Source organism: Fusarium oxysporum, chromosome V (assembly GCF_013085055.1).
Source record: "Fusarium oxysporum Fo47 chromosome V, complete sequence".
Lineage (NCBI taxonomy): Eukaryota > Fungi > Ascomycota > Sordariomycetes > Hypocreales > Nectriaceae > Fusarium > Fusarium oxysporum.
This window is the reverse complement of record NC_072844.1, coordinates 554691-582489: the sequence shown is the minus strand read 5'-3', so window position 1 is coordinate 582489 and position 27799 is coordinate 554691. Positions and strand designations below refer to the sequence as shown.

General features: G+C 47.6%; 7 protein-coding genes across 7 annotated transcripts; 3 read left to right on the top strand and 4 right to left on the bottom strand.

Annotated features, from left to right (window-relative positions):
* Positions 1 to 207: 207 nt before the first annotated feature.
* FOBCDRAFT_182106 (uncharacterized protein) lies at positions 208 to 3339 on the bottom strand (the record flags this gene model as incomplete). The annotated part of the gene is made up of 3 exons (XM_059608579.1): positions 3268 to 3339; positions 2141 to 2987; positions 208 to 2078 (listed from the first exon to the last, which is right to left on the bottom strand). Exons 2-3 carry the CDS (start codon positions 2958 to 2960, stop codon positions 208 to 210), a joined length of 2691 nt encoding a protein of 896 aa, XP_059464841.1. The 5' UTR covers positions 2961 to 2987; positions 3268 to 3339.
* A 1619-nt stretch (positions 3340 to 4958) lies between these two features.
* On the bottom strand, positions 4959 to 7712 carry FOBCDRAFT_250161 (uncharacterized protein; the record flags this gene model as incomplete). Its single annotated transcript, XM_059610908.1, has 4 exons — positions 6530 to 7712; positions 5988 to 6010; positions 5268 to 5951; positions 4959 to 5174 (listed from the first exon to the last, which is right to left on the bottom strand). Exons 1-4 carry the CDS (start codon positions 7674 to 7676, stop codon positions 4959 to 4961), a joined length of 2070 nt encoding a protein of 689 aa, XP_059464840.1. The 5' UTR covers positions 7677 to 7712.
* Positions 7713 to 8787: 1075 nt separating this feature from the next.
* Positions 8788 to 10113, top strand: FOBCDRAFT_292755 (uncharacterized protein; the record flags this gene model as incomplete). Its single annotated transcript, XM_031183275.3, has 1 exon — positions 8788 to 10113. One exon carries the CDS (start codon positions 8788 to 8790, stop codon positions 10111 to 10113), a length of 1326 nt encoding a protein of 441 aa, XP_031038917.3.
* Positions 10114 to 10734: 621 nt separating this feature from the next.
* On the bottom strand, positions 10735 to 12126 carry FOBCDRAFT_33070 (FAD dependent oxidoreductase). The gene is made up of 5 exons (XM_031183274.3): positions 12006 to 12126; positions 11839 to 11958; positions 11595 to 11793; positions 11132 to 11535; positions 10735 to 11082 (listed from the first exon to the last, which is right to left on the bottom strand). Exons 1-5 carry the CDS (start codon positions 12032 to 12034, stop codon positions 10782 to 10784), a joined length of 1053 nt encoding a protein of 350 aa, XP_031038916.2. The 5' UTR covers positions 12035 to 12126; the 3' UTR covers positions 10735 to 10781.
* A 175-nt stretch (positions 12127 to 12301) lies between these two features.
* FOBCDRAFT_222423 (Alpha/Beta hydrolase protein) lies at positions 12302 to 13812 on the bottom strand. The gene is made up of 4 exons (XM_031183273.3): positions 13268 to 13812; positions 12924 to 13221; positions 12458 to 12869; positions 12302 to 12394 (listed from the first exon to the last, which is right to left on the bottom strand). The coding sequence occupies exons 1-3, from the start codon at positions 13763 to 13765 to the stop codon at positions 12571 to 12573; spliced, it is 1095 nt and encodes a 364-aa protein (XP_031038915.2). The 5' UTR covers positions 13766 to 13812; the 3' UTR covers positions 12302 to 12394; positions 12458 to 12570.
* Positions 13813 to 14084: 272 nt separating this feature from the next.
* FOBCDRAFT_160473 (POT family-domain-containing protein) lies at positions 14085 to 16200 on the top strand (the record flags this gene model as incomplete). The annotated part of the gene is made up of 9 exons (XM_031183272.3): positions 14085 to 14307; positions 14371 to 14426; positions 14479 to 14606; positions 14662 to 14953; positions 15005 to 15103; positions 15163 to 15412; positions 15465 to 15621; positions 15678 to 15924; positions 15978 to 16200. Coding segments are annotated over exons 1-9 (1599 nt in total), but the record flags the coding sequence as incomplete, so codon positions are not given.
* Positions 16201 to 16996: 796 nt separating this feature from the next.
* On the top strand, positions 16997 to 25988 carry FOBCDRAFT_239639 (uncharacterized protein; the record flags this gene model as incomplete). The annotated part of the gene is made up of 19 exons (XM_059610273.1): positions 16997 to 17011; positions 17059 to 17392; positions 17870 to 17935; positions 17967 to 18675; positions 18878 to 19055; positions 19110 to 19458; positions 19514 to 19624; positions 20084 to 20127; positions 20256 to 20739; positions 20776 to 20969; positions 21000 to 21385; positions 21450 to 22268; positions 23045 to 23322; positions 23903 to 23932; positions 23986 to 24349; positions 24384 to 24489; positions 24532 to 24810; positions 24963 to 25094; positions 25371 to 25988. The coding sequence occupies 19 exons, from the start codon at positions 16997 to 16999 to the stop codon at positions 25986 to 25988; spliced, it is 5496 nt and encodes a 1831-aa protein (XP_059467172.1).
* Between the last annotated feature and the right edge of the window lie 1811 nt (positions 25989 to 27799).

The window sequence follows — 27799 nt, the reverse complement described above, 5'->3', positions numbered from 1 at the left end:
CAACGAGGTGTCAGGTATTTACTGGGGATATGTATTAGTTGATTTATATTCGCGTTCTCCCACCTATAGGTACTCAGCAGACCAACAACAAGGAGCAACATGGTGGTGTCTAGACTAGCATAAGTCAATTTGCACCATACTCAAAGGGTAGAAACTTCCATGCGTCTCGAGACTCTATTCTTTAGCTTTGGCTAATAGAAACCTATACTACAGAACCATCGTCCATGTTACTGCTCTACTCCGTAGCAATGTTAATACACCTAGCGGCAGGTGTTCTTTGTCCACAAGACGCAAACCTCCATAGTCGCGGCGCAACACATCCCGATACATCTGCAATGCCCACCGAACTTCTTTCGTCTTGCTGCCCGAATTATTTAGATTGGCGCCTAGGGCGGATTTAAGAGTCCACGAAACATCAGCGTCCAAGTCTGGGCTAATGTCGACTGGTACAGTCTTCAACGCCATGTAAGCCTTCAACAAGGCATTACTCGTCAGCTCCCTGTGCTTTGCGTATTCTTTGATGCTGAAGAAATTTTCGAGCTCCTCAGTCGACAGCAAGTTCTTAAATGTTCTAGAGCTGACGGTTCCTGCACTTCCTGCGGCCTTGACAGCTTCATTGATGCGGCTGTCAACACTTGCCAGAGAGTCGAAGTTCTTCTTGTATCGCTTATATCTCTCTTTTTCTGCATCAAAGAATTGTTGAATGATTGAGGTTGGAGACTTCTTTGCAATGCTTTCCCGAATCATCAGAATAGGCAAGAAGGGATTCCGTAGACCAAGTCCTCCCAGGCGTTCAGGTAAATGGACGAATGCATCCGGTACATCTACCCCAAAGCGATCTTTTATCATGTGCTTGATGTGACTGACGGCTCCGTGGCTGCTTTGAGATGAATCTGACGCCGCGGGGAATAAGAATTTCTGCATCATCTGGTAAGTCTCGAGGATGCTGTCAACGTGATGCAGACCAAAGCAGTTTGCTGGTTCGCCAAAGGTATGACTAAAAAACCGTCCCATGCAGCTGTTCCATGTCTGCACCCATTCCAGCACACTTATGCATCCATCCAATTGCTTCTTCAGCTGCCTCATATGCCCCTCTACCTCCTTACGGTCGATTTCCCAGATCCCCGACTTGGGGTCAAGAGATAGATGCCCAACTCGGACTGGACCCTCAGGCAAAGCGCTCGCAACGTCGAGATCTCGCTCTTTTCCCTCTGTTATGTACACAGAGCCGGTTTTACCCCTGTTGAAGGTGAGGCCGAGGATTTTGGCATACTTGTTCATAGCAGCCCAAGCCCTTTTGCAGTGCAGTGGCTCGCCACATAGCCATAGGTCGTCGTGGAGTCGGTAAAGTAGCATCCCATCCTGTTGGTTCACCACAACATCCATGACGAAGAGAACAAGCTCGCCAAGGAGCTTCTCTGGCGCGTGAGCCATCGGCACTCCGCGACGGCGCACTCTTGGACTGCCCGTCAACGGCGAGTCTGGGGATGACTGCACGTTGAGAGGCGCCTGAAGAACCTTTTTGAAGAACGAAATGGCACCTTCAGTATAGCCAAAGAATCGCATGGTGGCAAAAATGGTTGTATGGGACAAGCCCGTGGCGAACCACTCCAGGTCGGTCTGTATCAATGACACTTCACCCTTCAAGGTTTTCTGTATGGTGGCCTCTGTGGCGAGTGTTCTTAATAGGCTCTGTTTAATGTTGGGCTTCTTGGAGTTGTCTTGCTCCTCTGTTGGATCGGTATAGCCACCAGCTCCAATCGACTCAACATCCTCCGGTAGTTGTGACATGAAAAACTCATTTATGTACTGCCTTTTTCTCTCGCTCGTGAGATTGGAGCTAGTAGTAGCTCCACTGGACAAGTAATACATGCGGCGCTGCTTCTCATCACGGCTAGGATCTGGTCCGGTGTGCCACCTCCAGAAGCTATCCTTGGAGTAAATGAAGCTGTTGAGAGCCTTTTTGAGAGCAACGCAACACTGAATCCCAATGTAGTGGATGAGAATTGCTTGCAACACATCCTCGTCCATCCATATTCTGTATTTACCGTTCAACTGCTGCCTTGGAAGAACAGGGACTAGTGCAATGGATTTAGTTATTTCTTCCGCAGCTAGAAGAGAACAATTCTGGAGGACTTACTGCCTTGTTCACCAGCATCCCATTCCCAGCTGTCAATATTGGAGAAACGCATATTGAGGACATCGGCTATCTCTCCCAAAACAACCGGTTTCTCAAGAAAGTCTCGAAGAATGGCCTGTTTCTGGTCGCTGAGCAAGTCCTCAGCGAGTAGCCCATTGATACACCACGTGAGTGTCGTGGAATCAAACGGCGCCTTTTCGCCAAAGATTAGTTGGCAAGAGTCACCGATTGTCTCTCTCAGAGCCTTGAGTGACTTGGCACCCTCTTCACTTTGTTCACCTTGGAACAGCTCGTTGAGGTAGAGATCAATCTCAACTTCATCGGTTTCCAACGGCTCAAAGACTACTCGCTCAAACTTGTCACACAGCTGCTGCAGCCTCTCCTTTTGTTGATCCAAAACCTCGTAAGTTTCTTCCTCCGAGGCCGGACGGTCGCTGAGAGAGGCAGTCATCCATTCCGTGATGAGCCGAGCGTAGAGGTGGCCAAGTGCTAGTTTCCGACTTGGTACCTCTAGGTGCGACCGAAGTAGTTCTTCATGGGCCTGCATGAACTCGCTTGGAACAGAAACATCATATTTTGACTGACTGAGCCAGTGCTTGATGTTCTTGACTGCAGGGCTTTGGAAAGCCTCAGCGTTGAGATTCTCAACTCCCTCTAGGAGAAGGTTGATTCTTACAGTTCGATCATCTTCTTGATTGGCCTGTTCCAAGATTTTATCCTTTCGTGATTCGTAAATAGTGCGCTGCTTTTCAAGTTCACTGATCTTAGTGTGGGTGATTCCTCCAAGGGTTTGCGAAAGTGCAAAAAAGGACGATGCCATCTTCGCTAGTTTTTGATGTGCTGTGGTCTGTGGGAAAATGAAAAGGGTTCACTTAGAAGACACTCAGTTCAAGTTGGGAAAAGTTCAGGTAATAAACAGAAAGATAGGAAATGCATCTCGCGGGTTCTGCGGCTGTCTAATAAGTTACTAGAACAGAAAGCGGTGTGAAGCTGGATCAGGCAACAACGCTAAGCATAGGCAATTGGTCGGGGCGTATATCTTGAGGTGGAGTGAACACATGCACAGAGACCCATCACCTTTTTGCTGATATACGTGAAAAAGTGAACTATTCACGACCAACACATACAATGTTGCGGGGTCCAGATCCTTCATCTGACACGGTGTGAAAAGTTGGGTCAGACGCTAGAAATGTGCATATAGCCAGGAAAATAAGTGACGGTCGAATAATGAGGGGAAATAAATAGCCTCCTGATTGATATTCTGGGTGCGGATGTATTCTAGTATCTTCTCGAGAGCAATGCGATCACCTTCCATTGTCCCGGCAAGGATCTTGGGCACCTATCCCCCCGTGTATCCACCACTAAAAATAATAAGCCAAGTATCCTTATTTATATTAATTAGGACATTGTCCGGTTTGGCATCTCCCTAAACGATTCTAGCATCATGTAGTTGGCCAATAGCTTCCTGAATTTGTGCAGCCTATCTCTCCCTTAGTAAAACTTCGGTTCCCGGCTCTACTATATATAATAGTGTTATATGCCTATAGTTAATATAGGTAAGTAAAAGACCCAGAGTAACACCATTATTATTCTGCACCAGGCCATAGAGGCATAAAATCCTTATCTTATTATTAAGTTGGGCTCTGTTAATCTTCCTATATATATCTAGTTTATTTATAAGGGGCTGCTTATTGCTATGGCGTATGAGCTCAAAGAATGCAATTATCTTGTCGTTTAATAGGACTTTGCGCGGCGTATTAGAAGGCAGGCTAACCATATTCTTATAAAAGATCCGTACTTCAGGCAGATCAAAGGACTTCCATAACGCACAGAGTTCCTCAGGAACAGAAACACTGAATAGATATTGGTGTTAGGTGTCTCTATCTAGCTGTGGTATATGCTTATGGGAGACCGTTTGAAAGGTATAGACGAAAGTTTCAGGGTTGAAAAATCTATCCAAGGTCTGTAGTACTGCCTAGTCTAGAGTAGGCAGCTTCTGGAAAATATGGAGTAGAGGGATAATAATCTAATCCTAGAAGTCCTCGATAGCTACACCATCCAGCTTAAACTCTTTGGCAACTTATAAGAAGAAGAGATAGTATTCTTTTAATATGGGCGACTTAGAAAAGTTATCCGCAGAGAGATATATAATAAAGCGTTTATTATTATACATAGCCACTAGCTTTAAATTGGTATTTCTACCACTGAAAGTGAACTAGATTACATTCTATGCTGGTGGTGTTTGAGGCGGCGATAGTGCGTTGTTAGAAGTTTCGAATGTCATACCTTGTAAATAGTGTATTAATACGAGTTGTTGTATATCTTGGATATGGGGGCGGCGATTGTGTTAGCTATGCTGCTAGAGCTTTGTTGATGAGGCTTTGTTGACAAGTAGGAAGCGGATTTAAGAAGCGGGGCTGAGCTACTAACCTAATACTCTGTTGGCAATCTCACCCAAGGTTTCGGGTCATGTATGTGGTTGATGTTTGACGACAAACCAATGTAATTCTACGGCATGCTCAACTTTAGTGGGGTAAAAACAAGGAAGCCGTAATTATTTAGTAAAATTTTGCGTGATGAACCCCAACAGAATGAAGGCGAACAGGACTGAGATACATGCATTGGTTGTTCCTTGACGGTTGACCAAAGTATGTTGTAACTAACGACATTTTGTGCAACGTCTTGCTGTCTGGTGTCACATAAACAGGTTCTAATACCCAATAAATTAAACAAATCAACATGCATCCTCAACTGTATCAACTGCCATCGAAGGCTTTGGTGGATTTCTTTTACTGAATCACACCAGTCGCCCCCCACTTCAGACCACATTACTTGCGATAGCCTCTACAAGTAAGAACAGCATGAAAACGAATACTGTCTCCATGAGGAGACTCGAGTAATGACCGGTTAAACATTTCGTGCCACAAGCACGCGTCTCTCGTTTCGTCGCAACCTGCGATCGAGTGACATGCTTGAGAAGGTCTTTGGCATATGCTGCGGCAGTCATAGCAGCATATCCTTGCCAGTCTTTAGTCTTGTGCGGATCAGAGTAGTCACATATACCCCGAATCACTACACAAGGGAAGTAATTTATCAAGCCTGCTGCTTCCATCTCGAAGCATAGGACTCCCTTCTGGGCAAATTTGTCACGTAGATTGGCATCTCTGCAAAGAGTGTTTCCAGAAGCGATAAGGCCATAATGAATGACAATGCCGTTTTCTGCATCCATTCTTTCTGGCCGCAGAACAAGCGTTGATGGATCGCTTCCACAATGCCCCGCACAATGGGAAGATTGGCCAGACGGGTGAACAATATGGGGAAAATAGAGCCGATCAGAGTCTGGATCAGGGCGTCCGAACTTGGTGCGTAGTTTTGGCCTTCTGCCCAGAATCTCGCGGATGGATTGCTGAAGCCGATGCACTTGAATCTTGTGTTGGGCTCTGAGACCATTCATTGCCGCCAGGAGCTGGAAAGGTGGCGCGTTCAGAACTCTCCGAATCTCAAATTCTTGGCCCTGAAGAGCCACGCCCATATCGTATGCAAAAACGCCATTATGTCCATTTCCTGGAGTGCTAGCTATAACATCTCCAAGTCGTATATCATGCTGTATGCCAGGGACACCGCCTGATATACCGACTAGCAATCCAATCCTGATATTGAGAAAGCTCAAGGTCATATGGGTCGCGACGCTGGCTGCACTCGATGTGCCATATCCTTGAGAAAGAACAGCAATGACGACGTTGTGATTTCCTATTCGACCCAAGGTGTACTCATTTGGGTCATTTATAGAAACAAAACTCGGCGCAGGGTGCTCATCATCCAGGAATGTCTATGCAGCAATATATACAGTCTCAAGGGCGCAGATCCAGCCTATGGTATAGTCCAGTGGGCCAACCATTAGAGGTTCGCTAGAGACTTCAAATACGTGAGATAAAGAAATATATCAAAAAAAGGATCTCATATACAAAATAAGTAGATTTTCAAGATCTTGGGATATATTCGATGCCGAAAGTCAAGTTCCAGTATTTTGTCTCGGTGTGGTTTCATATCACCTACTTTCAGCTTCGTGGTCGGCTTATTTCTTTTATCATTAAGCGCCAAGCGAAGGGCACCCCCTGCATGCAACATCATGATATCCTGAGCGCTTAAATAAACCTCGGAACAATCAGCTCAAATGGATTGGCCATTAAGCATTACTGTTAGTTTACAGACTGTTCAAGTTGAAGGCAAGGTGTCATTGAGGATGCAGCGTAATAAATGGGCTCGGGATCAACTGCCTCTGATATAGCGTATAATACCAAGTCCCTAACAATCTTGACCTGCAACGCACTTTGTCCCGATATAAACGTGCTTATCGGGGCTAACGCCTGTCTATAAACCTGAAAGCACCAGTTTCAGCCACATCAGATGCCGCGTCGCTCGAATCGTCATCATTTCCTCGTTCGCACTGGCCCACTGCCGATAGGAAGCTTAGAGAGGAATGGGCAGATTCGTCCTTCACGAGAAATAAGAAGTAACAATTTTCGCTACCTCTTATAACGTCTATGGAGTATCTCAGAACCGCTGTTATTCCGAGACTTTTGCTGAAGTGGCACTCCGGTTTGGCGGATGTGATTGCCTTGACATGTTGTTTCCAGTGGTACCAGGTCTTTTCTGAGTAGGCTGAATCAAGCTTGACCAAAGGATAAACAGAACCCTGTTTCACTCTTCCCCCTAGCAAGATCTGTAACTTGCTTTCATTTTTTTCGTACCAGGTGGCCAGGATTCCACCCACACCAAATTTCTGCTCATTAATTGTTATTGGGACGGCGCCTAGCAGTAAGATCGTATTGAGATCATATTCTTTGTGTAGGCTCTCAAAACGCCACCCGTTTTGAAGATTTGGCGGGGAAAAAACAGGTATAAATGTAATTGTGTTTTTATTGCTGTAGATCTCACTTAGTCTTCTTGATGTGGTGAGGACCTTTCCGTTTGCCAGTCTGTTCATAACAATTAGGGACTTTGTATTGAAGTTCCCCAACAGTGTTCTCGACATAGCCATTGGTCGCGGAGGATACGGGAATCTCGACACATACAGTAGATCACCTGCACTGCGACCCGAAACTCTAATGCACGCTGCCTGCGGATTATTGCGAGCGGTGCTTGCCGGTGCTGCTTGTAGCATAATGAACCAGGAGCTGGCAGCCTTGTATGCGTCTCCAAGGGTGGTTATAGTGGGCAACCGAATAGATAATCCTGCATTTGTCATCGAAAAGACCGAAAGCTCGTCCATTTTGAGACCTTCAAACCCACTTGACCCCTCAAAAACGGTTGGCCATGGGGCAAGAAGACTACCCCAGTCATCAGGGACATCATCGTTCCATTCCCAGCAGAAAATAGTGTGATCGTTGGATCCTCTGATGATCTCCTCTTGGAGGCGGAAGAAAGCTCTCTTCCCTTCTCCATAGAGAAGCGGCATGTTGATGTCAAATATGCCAAGCATACAATAAGCCATGTCCTCAGTCCTCGTTGTTGTTCTGTTGGCCAACCACGACATTCTCTTTGAAACAGAGGCTCGAGTAATGTTTCTTTGGCCACTAAGATACATCATATCAATATTCGTGATTGATGTGATCAAATCGGCCAAAGATCTGTCCTTTCTGCCTATTCTTGACCAGTCAGCCGCATAGAACACCAGATGCAGCGGCGCTATCAGTTCCTGGAGTGTCCAGCCGCGAGTAAACCAACGACTACCTCGAATCTGCGCAAGCAGCAGCCCCCTATCCTGACTGGATGTAGAAACATCAGGTAGGTAAGCAAAGCAGACTTCTGACTTCTGATAGTATGCAAACATCGAGTTTATCGCTTCCGTGAGCTCGGCTGAGCTGGTCTTGTCGATGCAGTTTGTATCGACCCAAAGCCATTCAAGATTTTGATTCAAAGATTGGTAGCATGCACTTTTAATCTTAAAGAATCCTTGCTTTGAGGCTGCAAGTTGGCGATTTTGCCAATCTTGGAAGGTAACCTCTTCGGCACCCCACGCATGTGACAGAATCGCATAAGGGGGGACGTTCTCACTGAAGAACTCATGGAGCTCCAGCGTCTTAGTGTTAATGAGACGCATTGAGGTACAAGATGCAGTAAAGAGATTTGGTGTTAGAGAGAGATGCCATGTGTTGCTATGGTCAATGTTCAGTATTTGAGGCGGAGCGGGGTAAGATAAGCACATGGGAGTATGCCTGGCGACCATTCCTGTATACTTGATTTGTTGGAGGTGCAATTCGCGTCACAGCCTTATTTGTGATTTCTCAGCCTATAATGGGAGGCAGCCCGCCAGGCAGTATCTGCAGGCTGTCCAGTCGGCGAGTACACATTGTTCAACAGGCGCTTGGCAAACACCACTACTTACAATATTACATGAGTCTCGGGTTATATCCCATGAATAACGACTGCGGATCTTGATTCCAAATTGCACAAGCATATATCAAATGTCAACATCAGATGAATAAACTCAACAGGCCTCTTATTGTTTGTACTAGGAGCTAGCTGTATCTTGCGCTAGGCTCCCCATAAGTAGACGAAATCACGTGCATTCGGGACTCTAATTCCGATCAGTTTTAGTAACTTTCTGATTCGCTATCTCAACCTCCTTCGCCCACCGGCTCATGATGCGTAAATACATGAGCAAGCGGCAAAGACCATGCGACTTCTGTCGTTCTCGCAAAACTGCATGCCGGATCGAGTCGTCACCTCCATGCCGATTATGTCAGCAATACGGGAGAGAATGCACCTTTTTAGAGGCTGCGAGGCCTCGGAAGAGGCAGCAAACAGCTGAGACGAGCCCTGAATATCATGATGCAAACGATGCGGAAGGGTCATCTAATGAAGTCATTGAAGAGCCACTCACATCCTTTGAGCAGGGCATTGCTTCGCCGACAGGAACAGACACCTTTCCCGATATCAACATGGACTTCCTTCAACATCTCGACATAGACGCTCCCGAGTATCAGTTCATGTTCCAAACACCTGATAACAACCCTCCATCTATCGCGGCTGAATCAACAGATGGCTCATGCAGCAAGATCTACCCGCTTTTGGATGGACACGAAAATCTTCATCCAGAAACGCTTGGGCTCAGTGGAGATATGGATCCTTATCTCCTCCAACGATATCAATCGGATGAGCACGGTACCTTCAAGTTCAAACAGCTCGCGATACGATCAGTGAACAACAACCCACCTGTTCAGTTCCTAATCTCACAGCCATCGCTGTTTGGTCAAAGTAGAAAAGAAGCCGGACATACTGGCGCGCCAATATCATCGCAAAGAGTGGAGCTTGAGAAGGCCGTCTCTCAAAACATGGGCAAGAGGTTGATAAGTCTTTACAACAGATTCATCGCACCACATTACCCAATATTCTCAACAGAGTCCCCTCCTGGTCCGGCAACAAGTGCTCCCTGTCTCCTGGCAACCATCTATTCAATATCTCTTCCTTTCGCCATGTACGATGATCAACTCTGCATCGATATGGCCTACGACTCACCTGATGCTGAAGACCTAGCCCATCTCATCAATGCGGCAGTTGCTTTTGAAATCCACTCACCAAACATTGCGACCGTTCAGACTCTATTCCTGCTCATTGCTCGACCATCTTCAAATCCACTTGTGTCAGATGCATCCTACCGATGGACAACAATGGGAACGCTAGTATCAGCAGCTACAAACATTGGGCTGCACCTTGATCCATCTCTTTGGAATATCCCATCGGCCCAAATAGCTGAGAGACGCAGACTCTCGTTCTTTGTATACGCGCTTAATAGATGGTTAGCAGCTGCTTTAGGAAGGCCACCTCATATCAATCGTGCCAATTGGCTCGTTGATGAGCTCTCAGCTCAGGACGAGCACTCTTCTGGCCTCGATGCGTCGCAGTGGGCTGATACCATGGTCTTCTCAGCCCTCACAGCGTCTCTCTCAGATGCTCTTGATCGTCTTTAGTAAGTATTCTGTCGCAGAATCCATTGGTGGTAGCTTACGTTTCTCTGTTCTTTGCGATCATCAAGTCTAAGTCAGAGGCCAGAAGAGTTACAAACGACCGTGTTGGAGCTCTCGGAGTCTTTGGAACGTATAAAACCCGACTGGACAAGCTCAACGGATCCCAACAACGACAAGTCAATGCCTGGAATAACTATCAAGCTCGGCTACTATTACACACAACTACTAATACTGCGCGCTGCCGTGCATGCCCAAAATTCTCACCCCTCAACATCCAACACCTCAGATCAATGGTCCCCACGCAAGAGCCTGAAGACAGTTCTGGAACAATATTCTGACTTCCTCAAAAGCCTCAAGAGCGACGAAACAGCAGAACACTGGCCACCATGGTGCCAAAGCGCATTCTCGTCACTATGTTTCGCCATGTTGTTCATGTTTGTCTCGGCCGCTACTTACGAAGAAGCACTCTCATGGATGAAGCTACTTCAAGCAACACGGAGGCAAATGCGTCTCAAAGCCAATGCCTTCGTAGTCATTCGATTGGGTCTACTGAGAATGGATGCCATATTCTGGCGAGGAGTCGATCAGGTTCTCAAATTGGAACCGCACGTGAAACTTGCGTTGGATGCGTCAAAGCAGGGAACATAAATTACACATCTATATAATTCTGCTTACAATAATGACCTGATGGGAAGGGTGCTGAGAATATCCTCGATGCTCTTGACAGCATCCAGCGCCATGCCATAGCCAGCTTGAAAGCCTGTACCACCAGCACCATAATTATGCACAATCACACGTCTTTCTCCATTGACAAGAATCTCATCACGCTCAATTCTTGCGCCACCTTCGCGAGATGGGCGCATGCCCGCGAATGCAGCCAAGACTTCAGGTTCCCTCTGCTGCAGCTCTGTGCTTAGTTCCGTTGTCCTTTGGAGGATGGACTCGCTCTCCGACGAATACGTGGCACTATCACTGCCATTTTGTCAGTTTTTCGTCTAAACTTTAGAATCAAGAGACTTACTCATTGCCCTTTTGCATGTATCCTCCCAAAATGACATTGCCATTTGATCCAGGTCTCGGAATGACATACGTCTCATAATCCTTGCCGTGACGCATGACATTTGTGCTGACATGAGATGCCCTCACGAGCAAAACCTGGCCTCGAGTTGGATAGCACTTCTCGTCTTGCACACCTGCAAGTGTCTTTGCTGCGTTGCCTGTGCAATTAAAGACGACTTTCGTGGCCGGATTGTTGTACGCTTCATAGATATTGCCGAGTTTTCGGCGGATGAACCGCACACCAAAGTCTTCTCTCAGTCTTTTGTACAGATATAGGCAGTGAGCGGGCGCGTTAACGGTCAACGTCGTGAACGCGCATCCGAACTTGACGCCTTCAGGAAGTTCTTGAGCAGACAGAGCTTTGAACTACAGATCGTTAGTATTTCCAGCAGCAGCCGAAGTCTGCCAACTTGGTATCGACTCACATCATCAAGATAATCAGCCATAGCCTTGATCTTGTCATGCGGCACATTATCATCCCAGAACTCAATTGATGGCGTCCTTTTCACGAAGGACTTGTCAGAATCTTCTGCAGCGAGTTTCTTGAGGTGTGCATAGCCGTGGCGATCCCATTTAATCGCATTGGAATCGGTGCCAGAAATGGCGGAAAAGTTGCAGCCAGCCCTGGGTTCGTTAGAGTGTTTCAGCATGACAAGAATGGAGGCTCACCATGGTGAGGTGTATGATGGTGAAGTGTCGCCGGGGAGGTACTCGGCTATCACCGTGATATTCTTTCCATAGCCTTGTTGAGACAGAACTAGAGCGACATCGAGGCCAATGATTCCCGCCCTTGAATCCTTGTCAGTGAAGGCTCAGATTATGAGTAGGCAACTTACCCGACGATGACAATGCTATCAGACGCCATTCTTGATCTTCAGGTATGCAATTAATAGATAATACTCGATGGAACTCCTCATTAGATAGGAGAATTTACTTCTGTATGGAGGAGACTTGAGATTTATCTTCAGTCGCTCGATCTTTTCACGCTGCCGACTAACAGCCGCGGACATGTCCGATTTCGCCTAGTCTCGGCCAACCCTTGTCCATCTCCATCGGCGTCGCATATGATTGGTGGCGTTTGCAGAGTTGGCCGCGGGAAACATCCCCACGGAAAGATTATTGAACTTTGAGATATGAATCGTACGATGACTCGTCAATTTAACGGTCGGTATCGGGCGGTAGAAATATCGAACATCGAGAAAGCAAGAGCGATATCCAATGCGGGTGAGTCATTTGTCTTGTTCTATACAACCGCCATTTTCTCACCGTAACGCCTTGGTGCTGTAGGGTAGTTCTCGATCAACGAAACAGTCATTCATTGGAAGCACCATCCTGTTATGCGAAAAAGCCAGTAAAGCAGTCTGTGGTATCAGTCTATAATATCAACTACTAATTTTCGATTTATATACTAAACTCATGCACATATCTTAGCAACTCAGTCGAATCCTCAATGAACTCGAAACTCTTAGTCAATCCCCTCTCCGGATGATTATAATGCGCAAAAGCATGAGGACAACCACTATAACGCTTCATAGTGACCTCATTCCCTCCATCCTTCAACAACTTCCCATAATACCCCCCCTCATCTCGCTCCAGATCGAATTCTGCAGTAACGATGTGCGCCCGAGGAAGGTTTTTGAAGTTTGAAGCGATGACAGGTGTGAGAATCCACTCATTGTTCAGCTTTTCCTCAAGCTCGTCTATCAAGTTATGTTAGTATGACTTTGTCTTTGAGATCACATAATTGTGCTTACCAGCATCCTCGGCAACAAAATATTTCAAGAACCATTGTTCTCGCCCAAGAGGTCCCCACGGTACGTCCTTGAGTTGCAAAACACTCTCATAAGGACAATTCTCTGCTGTGAGTTGTTTTATCTTGGGGCTGCAGTATCGCATGTCTGTGGCCGGGACAATCATGAGCTGCAACTTGATGTCGATGCCCTCATCACGAGCAAAGTGGCCCAGAACAGCAGTCATGTGACCACCGGCTGAAAGACCACCAAATGAAACGCTTCTCGGGTTGACGTTAAGCTCAGTCGCGTTGTCTATGGTCTACACACAGTTAGAAAAGTATCTCTTATGGAAAGCTCGGCCTTACCCATTTCACAGCATCCCAGCAGTCGTAAATAGCAGTTGGATATCTACATTCAGGACCCATGCGATAGTCAACGTCAATGACTTTGATAGCCGCCTTGTTGCACATATGTCGACACCACGCCGCTTCCGATTGAAGACCGCCCAGTACCCAACCTCCACCGTGGAAGTTGAGATGAACAGGAAACGGCCCGGGGCCTTCTGGAGTGTAGACTCTGATCGTGATCAGGCCTTCTGGCGTTGTCACAGGGATTTGTCTATCCTCAACATGAAAGACTTCGGGGCCTTTCCATGTTGGATATGTGAAGCTGTACTTTGCTGGATTGAGACGGTATTCTTCAATGCTGACCTCATCAGCTCGAATCATGGAACTTCCATGAGTGTTCCATAGGTTTCGCCATTCCGGATCCAGGCCAGGGTATTCATCTGGTCCTATTTCTAAACGCTTGAGGCTCGGGAATGAAGCTGTGACCTCTTCGGTTGCTGTCGTAGTATAAGACATGGCGAGAATAACAAAGATAATAGTAAAAAATTAATAAGCTTCACTAGATAAATCTCATTAAAATACTATTCCTGAACAGCATCGGATTTTATCTCCCATCTAAACCGCCTCTAACATCGGCGTCACTCCTGATTGGCGGCGTTCTCAACGCCGATCAACCACGCTATCTCTCTTGATAGCGCCAGATAGGCCGTCAAACGCCGCCTATCAGAACCCACAGCGATGACCCCGCGTTATCTCTCAGCAGGGTTCCCAGCAGAATGGGTCTGCCGGTCCGGGGTAATTTCTCCAACTCATGATGTTTATATACAGGGCGTTGCATCCCGAGAAATGAAGAACCCACCATCGTTCGAGAGCCGAATCATCTCTTTATTACCTCGAGTGAATTGGAGAATATGACGACTGAAGTTAACATGGAGAAGAAGATTGAGAGCAATCCTTGTGATGCTAAGAGCATTGCGGGACGTGAGGAGCAGTGGCAAGGTTTACGGAGGGTTCCTGATAAGTTACCCAAGATTGCGCTGTTGATCTTGGCCGTCGAGGTAAGAACCTAGTGCTTCTGAGTATTTGAAATACGGGTAGTTGGACTGACTAACGACATGTAGCTTGGTGAGCGATTTACCTACTTTGGTCTCTCTGGACCGATCCAGAATTACATCAAGTTTGTCACTGTCATGATGCTTTACACCTCTTGTGATACTAACAGTACTCAGCAACCCATATGATCCTAGCTCCGATCTGCCAGGCGCCCTTGGAAAAGGTCAGGCTGTTGCTACGGCCCTCGGAAACTTCTTCAAGTTCTGGGCCTACGCTTCGACAGTCATTGGTGCCATCGTCGCTGGTAAGTCCCTAAGTCAACCTTGCTCAATCGCTTATGTCTAAATGATAAACTCCAGACCAATATCTTGGCAAGTTCCGAGCCATCTGCTGCGCCTGCGTCATCTATGTCATCGGCCTCATCATCCTCGTCTCGACTTCAACACCTACAGCCCTTCTTAACAATGCCGGCCTTGGAGGCCTCATCGCTGCCATGGTCACAATTGGTCTGGGAACTGGTGGTATCAAGGCCAATGTTACGCCTATGTGTGCTGAGCAGTATCAGCATTCGCAGCCGGTTCTCAAGACTCTCAAGTCAGGAGAGGAGGTCATTGTTGACCCAGAACTCACCGTGCAAAGACTCTTCATGTGGTAAGACACATTTACTCAGTCTGGAATATGCACCCGCTAATCAACGTCAAGGTTTTACTGGGTCGTCAACATTGGAGCTCTTTCACCGCTCATCACAGTCAACGTAGAAGCTCACCATTCGTTCTGGCTGGCGTACTTGGTTCCATTGATGTGAATCCCATCTCCCTGGCCTTAATTACAAATCGACAGCTACTAACCATTTTAAACAGTGCCATCCTCATATCCGCCGCTGTGTTCATCTCCGGTCGAAACAAGTACATCCGCGTTCCCCCAGTTGGCTCAGCCATTCTCGATGCGTGCCGCACTACCAGCATCGCCATCAAGGAGAAGGGCTTCCCCAATGCACGGCCATCAGTCCTTAGAGCTTCAGGCCACAACGACAAATACCCATTGGCCAGTCAAGAGAGATACACTGATGAGTATGTTGGAGATGTCCAACGGGGACTCAAGAGCTGCAAGGTAAGTGACTCGTTTCATGACCTTCAAGATGAGGACTTACAATGGCGTCTAGATGTTCCTGTTCTTCCCGTTCTACTTCATCTGTTGGAACCAGATGTGGAATAACCTCATCTCCCAAGCCGGGACCATGGCTCTCCACGGAACACCCAATGATCTTCTCCAGAACCTCGATCCCATTGCCCTTTGCTTCTTCATTCCCTTCCTCGACTGTAAGTAATCTACCAGAACATCCTCGCCTACCATTTCCTAACATTCGGTGCTTCAGTGATTGTATATCCCCTTCTGCGAAAGTACAGAATCGACTTTGACCCTGTAACCCGCATCTTCATGGGTTTCATGTTCGCCTCCATCTCAATGGCCTACGCCTGCGTCCTTCAGCATTATATCTACAAGTCACCACCAAACAGTATTCACGTTTGGATTCAAGCGCCATCTTATATCCTCGTGGCCTTGTCTGAAGCCTTTGTTATCATCACAGGTCTCGAGCTCGCCTTCACACAGGCTCCCAAGAAGTACGCATCCACACGATGATACCTTGGTCAATATACTGATTATGATTTATTAGTCTTCGATCTGTCATCTCAGCTCTGTTCTGGCTGACCATCGCCGTCGCTGCTGCGATCTGCATCGCCCTCGGCGCAGTTTCTCAGGACCCATATCTCGTGTGGATGTATGGAGCTGTAGGTATTTCAGGGTTTATTGCTGGTTGCGCATTTTACGCTTGCTTCTATAAAGGGCGGAAACAACATCTTTCCCGAGATGAGATCGTCATCGAAGGCAGTTTAGGAAACTAAAACGTGGAAGAATCTACATAACAGATACCTCGTACAATATAGATCGACCTTTTTGTTTATAGATCCAATCGGAAGAGTAGCAGACCGTCGGAGATGCGAATATGACCTGACTTTATGATCTGGAAAAGACCCAAAGTTCCGTCAAGTCAGCAAGGAATCACAAGAGGATCATCGGAGCTGATAAAATTAGTCTCTGTCTCCGCCTCTGCAGATAATTCTGGAACGAATGTCAACCCACTGTCGGCTTGGGTCTGTCAGAAAACCTCCACTCTTTATGAGAATCTGGTTTTACAAAGTGAAAGCGGATTCCAGCGTCAGATGTATTCTGACACTTCCAGGGCCACTTTCCATATTTGCCTGTAGATCACGATAAAGGGATCGAAATCCTTGCTCCCCGCTCCCCTGAATCTCACGTTATATGACGCGTGCCAAGAGACCCATCAGTGAGACTTCACGGAGCTGAACGAATGGCAAGGGACTTGTTCCTAGCTGAGCCTCGCTTCGATCCACTAAACGCACCAGAAATTACCTAAAAAATAACTTGTAGATCTAGGCTTCCGCTGCATATTCTCCGTATACCTTACGGAACGAGAATGAATGTTGCCTCGCTCATGATGTCATGAATGAATGTATGGACCAGCTTCTGACTGTGGGAAAGGAATCGAGATACTCGCTATCACTATAAATGTCGTCTTTGGTCCTCCAAGTATCCAGATCCGTCAATAATCACAAATAAATCTTCTCTCAAACCATCATTTACATCTAACGACACTCAAACAAATTCGTCACCATGCACTCAGCCTGGGTAAGCATTCCCTAAATCCCAACCCTTCCCTCAGCTAATAATCATAGACTCTTGTTACCCTTCTCCTCGCCTCCTCCGCTTCAGCTGTCTTGGGCGGCAAGTGTAATGCTCCACGCGAAGCGGGTGAGAACAACAACTGCTTGGGAGGTTCCTACAATGATTGTGTAGCGAGGAACAACCAGCTGTGCACCGGCGAATGCTTTGGCCAGCCCGCCGGCGGAGCTGGCGCTCCATGCTACACTGGATGCACTACTAGGAACCAGCAGTACTGCGCTGGCTACTGCATGAAGATCAGCAACTGTGATGACTGCATTGAGAGTCTCAAGCAAATGGGTGCTGCGGGATCCGATGAGCAACACAAGGAGACTTGTAGCCAGGAAGGTAAGAGGTGTCCGAGAATCTGTGAAGAGTTTCTGTTCACTAACGTAGCTGTAGGTGACTCTTACTACTGCAACTGTGACTCTTAGTAGTCAGCGCGAAATTCTAGTAGATTGGCGTTCACAGCATACCCAGGCAAAGGATACTTACATGCTGTTGTTAACTAGATTTAGAGCCTACAAGATAGATATCAACCCCTCCTTCTCACTGCTCTCTAATTTGAACTTAATATGCTACTTGGCCGGTTGCTGGCCGTAAGGTTAAAGTTTAGGGTGGAAGATAACATGAAGGTCCGTGAATGGTGAAGAGATGCATTCCTATGCGAACTAAGTTCATTGTGCTGAATATATGCTCTCGGCTACATGTCTCAACTGCAAATAGCATATCTAGTTCACAATTTAGACATTATGTCAGAATGAATAACCAATTGCTATGGCATATATGATAATAGAAACTTTGTTATAATACTCTATCAATCAGAGCCGTCGTCCGGCTTAAAATGTCTGCGCACGCTGAATATTATTCCTAAAGCTAAGCTGCCCCTCAGTAAGCCAACAAGCAGGACTCTCGGGAATAGAATATTCTTCGACTCCTCACCCCTTTGTGACCTCCATCACCTTGATCAGACTTGACCGACCGTCCAGCAAAAACGCCGACAAAATGACCCGTTGGTCCTCCTTACCTACCGAGATCCGCTGTATAATCTTGGAGACCCTGACAGCACACAAATCCATCGCACCGTACGCCTCGGTTTCAACGGAATGGCGAGACTTCATTGAAAAAAAGACCTTTGCTCATCTTAGACTTCATCCCTTATGCCTCGACCACCTCGAGCAGCTCGACGATCACTACAGGGGGAGAATCGAGCATCTATGGCTCAATATAGAGCTCAACCGATATACTTGTCGATCGTGCCGAAAGAGAGAGTCGCTTACATTGTCATATTCCATTGCAAAGATCCTAAACGAAGCCATCACCAGGCTATTCTCCATCCTGACGACGTGGAGAGAGCCTTTGACTCTGGAACTCAATGCTTACTGCCCAAGCGATTCGGAACACTGGTTCAAAAACAGTTACTTCGGAGCTCCCGGTGAAGACAAATTCGAGTGTCAACCGCATAGCCCAGATCCTATTCACGATCCAGAGCACGGGTGGTCTAGGGGCCGTGTAACTAAAGCGCCACCAGACGACGCTCTACGACGTCCTTTTGGACAGGTATCTGAGCTCAAATTTCGACAGAGCCTCCCTTCAGTCCATGCTGTGACTAAATTCGTTGTACGTCGGCAGTGCCGTCAGCAATTCAATCCTGAAACCTTACAATATCTTTGGTCAAAGCTTCCAAACCTAAAAGAGATCAGCTATGAACCATGGCAATCACACTTGAACATAGCACAGCAAGTTTCAGATATGGGCAAGCAATAAAATAAAAGTGAATGATGTTATAGTGCTGACAGAATAAGTAATAGGTTTTCTAAATACGATCCACAGCCTCCCGGAAAGCGTTAAAAAAGTCACCATATTCGAAGATTTCAATGAGAATTTCCTGGAATTGTTTGCTCTCGGTAGAGGTTTGCTCTCAGAACTAAATCCAGAACGAGTCAGACTTCCCTATCCCATCCTCGGCGCTGTATTTGCCGCGCGAAGCCAGCAGCTCGAGCATCTTTCCGTCTCTTTCATGATCGATGCCCGCCATTTCTTCGATGCGTCTCAACCAAATTAGAGATGGCCTCAGCTACAAACTCTCTCACTGACATCCCGAGCAATCGCCAAGGCCGACGACCATCAAACCAACAAGCTCTTTCAAACCGCTGCACAAGTCGCACTAAACATGCCTAAGCTCCAGACACTGACCATGTGGCAAGGAGAAAGAAGAGAAGCTTGTGCTTTTACCTATCGCCGAAAGTATAGTTCGATACACTGGCAAGGTACACGAGATCTGAAGTTGGAGTCTCAGACCATCAAGGCGTGGGAGAAGGTTACCGTGAAATACGCTGAGAGAGTGCTTACAGTCGATAAAAGTCTTTTCATGGAGGATATCACCTCTCATGGGGATGCTGTTCACTATTTGGGTCTGCATCATGTTGTTGACAGCGTATCGCTACAGCAAATACGAGCTGAGAATAGAGTCTCTTGGCTTTGATTACATTACAGAGGTGGCTTTATGGAGAGGAATTGCGGCTATAGCGGTTCTTCAGAGCGAAGCAGACGATCTTACTATCTGGTTCGCAGAGGGGAGCGAGTCCACCTCAGGAAGCCCATTCGAAAGTTTTACAACAAGAAATGTACATTGTTACCAAGGGAGTTTCGAAATTCACATATGAAGACTCACTCTTTGTCAGCTACAGGCGTATCTTGCCAAGAAAGATAATTCTTGGTTGTGGGCCAAAAGGCGGTCTGCGAAACGAAACATGCAAGAGAAACCTTCAGACCTTTATCCTTAGTGATGAAAATAACTAACCTAAAAGTCTTCTTAGTCTATACTAAACTTGGCTAAATCTTTCTCTCACTTAGAATAGAGGTCTGAACTTTGCTTCCTAAGATAACGAAAAATCTGACTGTGTAAGTTTCATGGAAGTTGAGGAGGCTGAAAATAAATGGGTTGATGATGGCAAGTCAGTAACAACTCTGGGAAAATTCAATAGAAAGAGGTTGACGCTTTTGCTACCTCTGAATGGTAAACTAATGAAGGAACAGGCCATAGCTTGACCTATCATGTCCAATTTGATCTTGGCAGGCAGGTGAGATATTAGTCAGCTCTGAATAATATCTCGTTCAGACCATGCCTGGCCTGATTCTAGATATCACCAACAAAAGGTTTGCCAACCCTCCCAGCCCAAGGACCCCGGAAATCTCGTCTGCGTGTTAGTATCAGCCTATTGTCATGTTTTCCTACAATAGCACAGGAAGCGTGCTCGGCCCAACGCAAATCCGCCTCCTCCATCTACTTCCAGTGACGGAGAACAACGACTCAATTGAGTGTCGTCTCGAGGTTGTCGCACTCGAGGAAAACCCTGTGTATGAAGCTCTTTCGTATTGCTGGGGCGACAGCTCTCAGCTTCTGGAGATAAAATGCAACAATGAAGCATTCCAGGTCACCGAAAACCTTCTCAGTGCACTCCAGCACTTGAGGAACGAGCATACCGAGCGACCGCTATGGATCGATGCCATTTGCATCAATCGGAAAGACCCGGAGGAGCGCCAATCCCAGGTTAAACTTATGAAAGACATCTACACCAAATCCCAGAGGGTGGTTATCTGGCTGGGTCCCGATCTAGCCTCTGATGGAATCAACCACCTGTTCAAACTGATACCAACGACTGAATATCTTGCACTGCCTCATATTAGCAAAAGTGGATGAAAATTCTTCGACAAGCATGTAATCCCAGCTGGTGGCTGGTATCAAGTCGAGGACAAAGCTTCCTCCGAAGCCCCGGCTAAGTATGATTTTGTTGTACCAGACCCAGCCAAAGAAGGCGCAGTCGCTCTACTGAAGAGGCCATGGTGGTCAAGGGTGTGGACTGTTCAAGAAATGGCTCTAGCTCCCAGTGCGATCATCATGTGCGGCGATTTAGCTGCCCCAGTACTGGATGTCAGTCGCACAGTCGGCTAGATCATGATGTACGCAATCAGCAACGCTTTTAATACAGGGGATGGCAAAGATGTCTTTAATCTGGAAGACAGCATGTTGGCCGACAATGATGGCAAACTTGCCGTCGCCATACTGCGGTTGCGTCGCAGTTTCGGGAAGAAAAAGGAGCTTGCAGCGCTGCTCCATCTTCTTCGGTGGCTGAGAGCCAAAGATCCGAGGGACAAGGTATACGGCTCTCTAGGCATCGCCACATCAACATATGGGATCGAGCCAGACTACACTATTTCCATTGTGGAATGCTACACACGTGCAGCTTTTAAGATAATAAGCGGTAGCTGCTCACTGGAGATTTTCAGCGCTTTGGGAAGGCCGTCTTGTATACCACCTACTTTGACAAGCTTGCCTTCGTGGGTTCCTGACTGGAGTTACGACGTCACTAGTGTTTCGGATGAAGAGAGAGCCCCCCTCCAGCATCAAGAACCCAATTATAAGGGAGAACCAGCGAGCACCAAAGTTGTTTGAAATGAGGGACGCGTTTCCCGAAGAAAAGGCGTCCAAATCCAACAGAACTTTCACTGGAAGACTTCTAAACGATGGAAAAACACTCATTCTCAAGGGTGTCATCGTGGATGAGTTGAATAATGTTGGAGACAAGCTGATATACCCTTACGAAGGGCCTCGGATACAATCTGACGATGTAGTCATGAGCTCAATTCGAAATTTCAAGCGAAATGCGAGAATCGCTGAGGCTATTGGGGGAACCATAGCTGTTATCCAAGGTTGGCAAGACCTGGCGTTCAAAACTGAAAATCTTTATACGATGCCCGGTGAAACCCGAAAGGATGCTTTACTCACAACCATAATAAGAAACCGGATTCTTCTCAGTGCTAATCGACGCCATGTTCTGGACTGTTTTGAACAGAGTATAGCAGGGTTTGATATGACCATGACTGGCACAGTTATAAACCAGCTGCATCTCTCACACGTGGTACCAAAACTCTATCGCCAACTACTCGGGTACAAGAAAGTAAGCAACATGGAAATGAGCGACATATTCACAATGGGGAAGTCCCTCACCGACGTGCAGTGGGCTTTTGATCAAAGAATGGCGACGACGAGCTCGGGATATCTCTGTTTGGTTCCTTGGCCTACTCGCTCTGGTGATCGGATTGCGCTGCTTCAGGGAGGGAAGACGCCCTATGTGCTGCGGAAGGCTGGGGAGAAATGGAAGATCCTTGGGGATTCCTACGTTTATGGAATCATGTCTGGCGAGGCATGGAGTAATGAAAAGTGTGTTGATATTGAGATTATTTGATCAAAGCGCGAAAGTTTACAGGGAAAGGTGCGAGAAGAGTGCTGCTAGGTAGAGAGACGGGGGTGGGTTGAAGTGCTGGAGGCTCTTCACAATGACCGCGTATGCCGCGACCGTGATGTGAGGTTAAGCAAGTCAATCAAGTGATATTTAGACAAAGAAGAACTCGTACCGGGCTGCAGATTGGTAACTGCATTCCCATCCATGTCTGGAGACGATTCCCAACAGATATCGCTAGCCGGAGATGGATATGCACTCACACAGGGATCGGAAGAAGCAGGCCTAGAACCACAGTGAAAATAAATTCTCTCGGCTGCAAAGTGGTTCGTATCTTACATAGCGGCAGAGTGTATTTCGTGCCCTCAGCTCCTATTGAGCGAAACAATCACCATGAATCGCCGGCTGCGCTGGAAGCCGTCATATCTTCAATCTTGAGGCTACTTTGACAAATCCACACATGTGTTCCCAAGTCGTTGCAGTTGCGGTGATGGCCACCTTGACATCGCTCACAATCCTTTCGCTCTGGCGCTTCCTACTGGGAGTTCTTATCTGGCGCCTCCACATCTCATACAACCATTTGTCCAAAGTTCCCGATGGGATAACCGTGGTCGCCACGCAGACGTTTTACTCCGTATCTCGTTACACAAATGGCTGGGATCTGGAACATTCCAAGCGTCATGAACAAAGCTTATCACGATGCATGCTTAAGAGACAAGTTTGTCAACACCAGACTAATGTGTTTCTTATAACAGAGGGGGCTCCGCTTGGGGTATTCACCACGACGAGTAATTTATCCTAATGGGTACACTTTCGACCCATTTCGCTTCGTACTGTTACACAAAGATGAGGGTATTCGGGACAGTGCGGATGGACACACTCTCATCACTCCTTCACAGAACCATGTTCCATTTGGGATTGGAAAGCTTTCTTGTCCTGGGACACAATTTGCAGCTGTTGTCACAAAGGTGTTTCTCGCGTATTTGGCGATGAATTATGACTTGGAAGAGGTCCATGAGAAGCCTCGTTTCTTGAGTTTGGGACATCTTCCTGTGCCTGCCATAGGGCAAAGCTGAGAATCCGGAGGAAAGCAATCTGTGTGCAATGTCAAGCTTACAATCAAGTTTGAAGTTTCCTTGAGGTGTCCCTGTGTGTCGCTAAATCGGGTCTGGTCATATGCCATTGTGAATGCGATTGTGGCATGCTTCTCGCCCGGGATGGACCAAGGCTTGATGCCTGGAAAGATCAAGCTGTAAGCGAGCCAAACTCCAATCAGCAGCATGACGTGAAGGGTTTGTTTACAGGCTTCAATTTATCTTGTAGGTAATCAATTATATCGGAGAATTGTTTATTGTGGCACGGCTAAATGCAGCTTGAGTGACGGGTGGGCCTCGTGCATTGACATCGCTTCTTGATCCTCCTGATAGGATGACTCAAGACAACGGCAAACGAGCTCAATCATGTAAGTCAGTCATGGTTCAGGAGTGAAATATTTCAGAAGATCTCCTTTCACTTCTCCATCTTTCATCCTTCGTCCTTCATCACATCTGGACTGCTACGTTCAAGTACACCCCTGCTTACCAAATCGTTTTTCGAAAGATGACATCTACATCAGCGATTAGCCTCGTCAACCGCGTGGGCCACGGTCAGTTCCTATCCTTCTCCGTCCAAGTTGCGCAATGATAATCTGAACACCAGATCCATCAAAGCCAACAGTGATCCGTCTCTACGGTCTTCCAGCTACCGGGAAGTCCACCGTTCTCGAAGGCCTGCGCAACAAGCTCGGCGAGACAGAGTTCGCGTTCTTTGATGGCTCCGACGTCATTTCCTACCTCGTCCACGGTGGCCTAAAAGCCTTCCAGAAACTCGAAGACCCCGAAAAGCAAAAGTGGCGAGCGGAAGCCATCACCCACATCAAGAATGAAGCTGCAGCCAGTGGCAAAATCGCTGTCGTCACTGGACACTTCATGTTCTGGTCAAAGGAGGATAGTTCCCCGTACGCTGTGTACATGCTCGAAGACTTAGAGACCTTCACCCAAATCATCTATTTAAACCCTAATGCGTTGGTTCTCTTGTTTCAGGTCATGAATGAACAGATTTGACATGACCGGCTTGAGCGCGGAGAATTGGGTCCTTTGGCAAACCCTTGAAGTCACAATCTTGCGAGACCTCTGTCGTCAGCATAAGATTCTCTTTACCACTGTTCAAAACCCCGCCCTTGAGAATGTCCTGCCTCTTGTTCAGCACTTCCGAGAGCTCGCGCCAGCTGGATCAAATCTCGCCCAGGTGAAGAAGCGGCTTGGCGAGATCATCGCTCTGCACGACAGCAAAGAGCTTCAGACATTCTTGGTCTTTGGTGGCGACAGGACCCTGTCGGCTGAAGATGGTGGTCGTCTCCTCGTGGATGAGCTGGAACAAAACGGCACGGGACTGAAAGACTCTGCCATGAGAGACTTTTTCAGTAGCCCGATGGGAATTCAGACGAGGCATTCCACCAGGCTACCTTTCTCTTGGAAGAAAAATGTGATGATGACATGTTCGAATTTCGTTGCGACAATGCGTCTGCTCTCGTCCCTCTGTATCCTGAATTCATCTCTCTTCTGCGCCGCGTCGAAGAGCAGAAACACATCGGCGTGGTTGTCGTGACTTGCGGCGTCGGGCGACTTTGGACCAAGATCCTCGAGCACCATGGCCTGTCGGACAGCGTCAAAGTGATTGGTGGTGGTAGATTCTCGGATGGATACTTCGTCACTCCTGGAGTCAAGGCCGCTGTCGTGTCGCATCTCAGAGACGTGCATGACCTCAATGTATGGGCCTTTGGTGATAGTCCCTTGGACATACCCATGCTTTGGGAAGCGGACCAAGCTGTTGTTGTTGTTGGTGATGAGAAGAAGAGAAGCACTACTATGGATGCAGCCTTGGCCACGGCCATTCAAGATGGTCACCTACGAGCGCGACAGGTCCTCCTCCCAAGTACATCGTCACCTAGACTTGACAATAACAGTCTACCCGTGGTCAGCTTTGATGATGGTGACTTCGTCAAGTCAATTGTTGATCCCCGCCCAGAACTTCGCCCACTGAAGAAGTATGACGCTACCAACAAAGCTGCCTCCAATATTCTCATGTCGCCCATGCGCAGCGCTGCAGTATCTGGCCCCATGTTACGAGCAGCAAATGCCAATGTCGGCCGTTACCTAGCCACTGAGTACGTATCCAAACTCATCGGTCTTGAGGAGTTCACCATCTCGCACGTGCAGGGCCATCAGACAACCGGTCATCGTCTGCGCAACGAAGCTAAGACTTCAATCATCGCTTTTATGCGCGGTGGCGAACCCATGGCATTCGGCATCAGCGATGTGTTCCCACAAGCCATGTTCGTTCACGCTTCTAGTGCAGATGATGTCAAGAAACATCACGTTCAGGGACAGTTGAACGTGATCTTGGTGGACTCTGTGATCAAGAGCGGCAAGAGCGTCATTGAGCTCATCAAGCGCGTCGTCCGTCTTGAACCCAATATCAGTATTACAGTCGTGGCTGGTGTAGTTCAGACTGAGGCAATCGCTGAAGGTCATCTCTTTGCAAAGGTGATGAGACGACACGGTGCTGGATTGATTGCACTCCGAATTTCGGAGAACAAATTCACGGGAACGAAGACGACCGACACTGGGAATCGGCTCTTCAACACGACTCGCTTGGCTTAAGACTCTATAGCGCGACGCCCCAGCGGTAACTAGGATCACTCTAGGAATAGGTAGATGTAGTCAACTATAGATTTCACGAGAAACTGAAGAGCATTTGACATTATCTAATTGAAAGGCGATATGATCCATTTGTGCCTCCACTTCCATCAGCCATCGCCAACACCCACACAGTAGTCTCAGCCCTCATTGTTACAGTTCGTACAGTAATCCATAACAACCTTACAAGAGTTCGACAACTCAATGTGTCCACACATCCAAATGTTGTCATTATTCTTCGCATTCTCACGTCTGTATCCAAAGTTAGTAAGTAATCCTCAATCAACAGCTGGTGAAGGGGACTTACGCTTCCTTGATAAGCTTACCGCTCATACCGATACCATAGTCATCACAGCTAAACTTGGCAATACAAGCAGCCTGTCCCATAGACATGACCATGAGAAGACCCTTCTTAGAGCGGCTGTAGCGCGTAGTGTAGCCCGTGTAGATGGTATCGTCTTGGAATTCACCAATGGCGCGATCACATGCGTCGCCGAGACCGGACTTGGAGAGTCCATCGCTGGTACCGCACTGCCCGGAACCATCGTTATCGACATGAGTCTGTGTAGGGACTGGCGTAGCGATGGTCTTTACGTCGCCGATACCGTTGGAGAAGGTAGCAGTTACATCCTTGTATACTTGTCCATACGCAAGCGTGTAAGCAGTCCAGGCGAGGACAGTTCCATCAATGGTCTTGGTGAGAGGTTCGTTGATGGGTGCTTGTGTAGGAGGGGGGGCTTCAGTCGCGGGATCGACCTTGGAGGGATATTCGGTATACGCTTCGCATTTATTATCGATGAGTGTGGCTGTCGCGATGTACTGCTTGCCTGAGACGGTGGTGGAGCATTGGCAGTAGGCTGATGTAACGCGGGGACCGCCGTAGATGCCGCAGGGATAGTATGTGCGTACTGGGGCGGTGGTGATGCCCTCTGTTGAGCCGGAAGTGATTGTGTTGGTGGTTCGGTCGGAGGGACGGGTTGTTGTGAGGAGGGTGCTGGGTGTTGTGGTAGCGGGGGCTGAAGTGTCAGTTTCATCAGCCTGGGATGTCTCTTCCGTCTTGGCGGTTTGATCAGCGGTGCTAGTCTCATCGGCAGGCTTGGTAGAGGTCTCTTGGACAGAGGTCTCAGCAGCGGTGGTAGACTCAGGACCTTGGTTGGAGGTAGTCACATCAGCAGCCTCAGTGGAGGTAGGCACATCAGAAGTACCAGTTTCAGCCGCACCAGCAGAGGTCTCGCTACCAGTAGCGCCGTCGCCGCTCGTGGGGGGCAGAGCAATCGAAGTCTTGGGCTGGGTATCCGAAGCAGCAGGCACATTGGTAGTCTCCCTCATCTTGCAAGATCCCGTAGTCTCAGTTGTCTCAGCAGAAGTCGTAGTCTCAGCCTCAGTGGAGGTAGGCTTCTCAGTGGTACTGGCCTCCGTCTTGCTCTCCTCTGTCTTGGACTCTTCCTCTTCAGTCTTAGACTCCTCCTTCTCAGTCTTGGACTTATCCTCATCTTCCTCCTCCTCACTCTGATCCTTAAGATCACTGCTGTTGTTGGTGAGAGTGCTCACGATGGGAGTGACGCCCTCGACAATGCCACCAGTGATCTTGCCAGTAACATCCTCAAGGTTGGAGACGACACAAGACAAGGTGTTGATGACGTTGGAGACAATGTCGAGAAGTCCGCGACGTCGCTTACCGGGACAACCACCAGACTCATTACCGCCAAGATCCTTGATAGCACCCTTGACACCATCGATCAAGTTATTAACCTTGTTCAGCGTATCTGTCTTGA

Coding starts and splice junctions, on each gene's coding strand:
- FOBCDRAFT_222423 (XM_031183273.3), bottom strand. CDS start 13,765: ATGTCTTATACTACGACAGCAACCGAAGAGGTCACAGCTTCATTCCCG. Junction 13,222..13,267: donor GCTGGGATGCTGTGAAATGG/GTAAGGCCGAGC, acceptor AACTGTGTGTAG/ACCATAGACAACGCGACTGA. Junction 12,870..12,923: donor TTTTGTTGCCGAGGATGCTG/GTAAGCACAATT, acceptor ATAACTTGATAG/ACGAGCTTGAGGAAAAGCTG.
- FOBCDRAFT_33070 (XM_031183274.3), bottom strand. CDS start 12,034: ATGGCGTCTGATAGCATTGTCATCGTCGG. Junction 11,959..12,005: donor GATAGCATTGTCATCGTCGG/GTAAGTTGCCTA, acceptor CAAGGATTCAAG/GGCGGGAATCATTGGCCTCG. Junction 11,083..11,131: donor TACATGCAAAAGGGCAATGA/GTAAGTCTCTTG, acceptor ACAAAATGGCAG/TGATAGTGCCACGTATTCGT.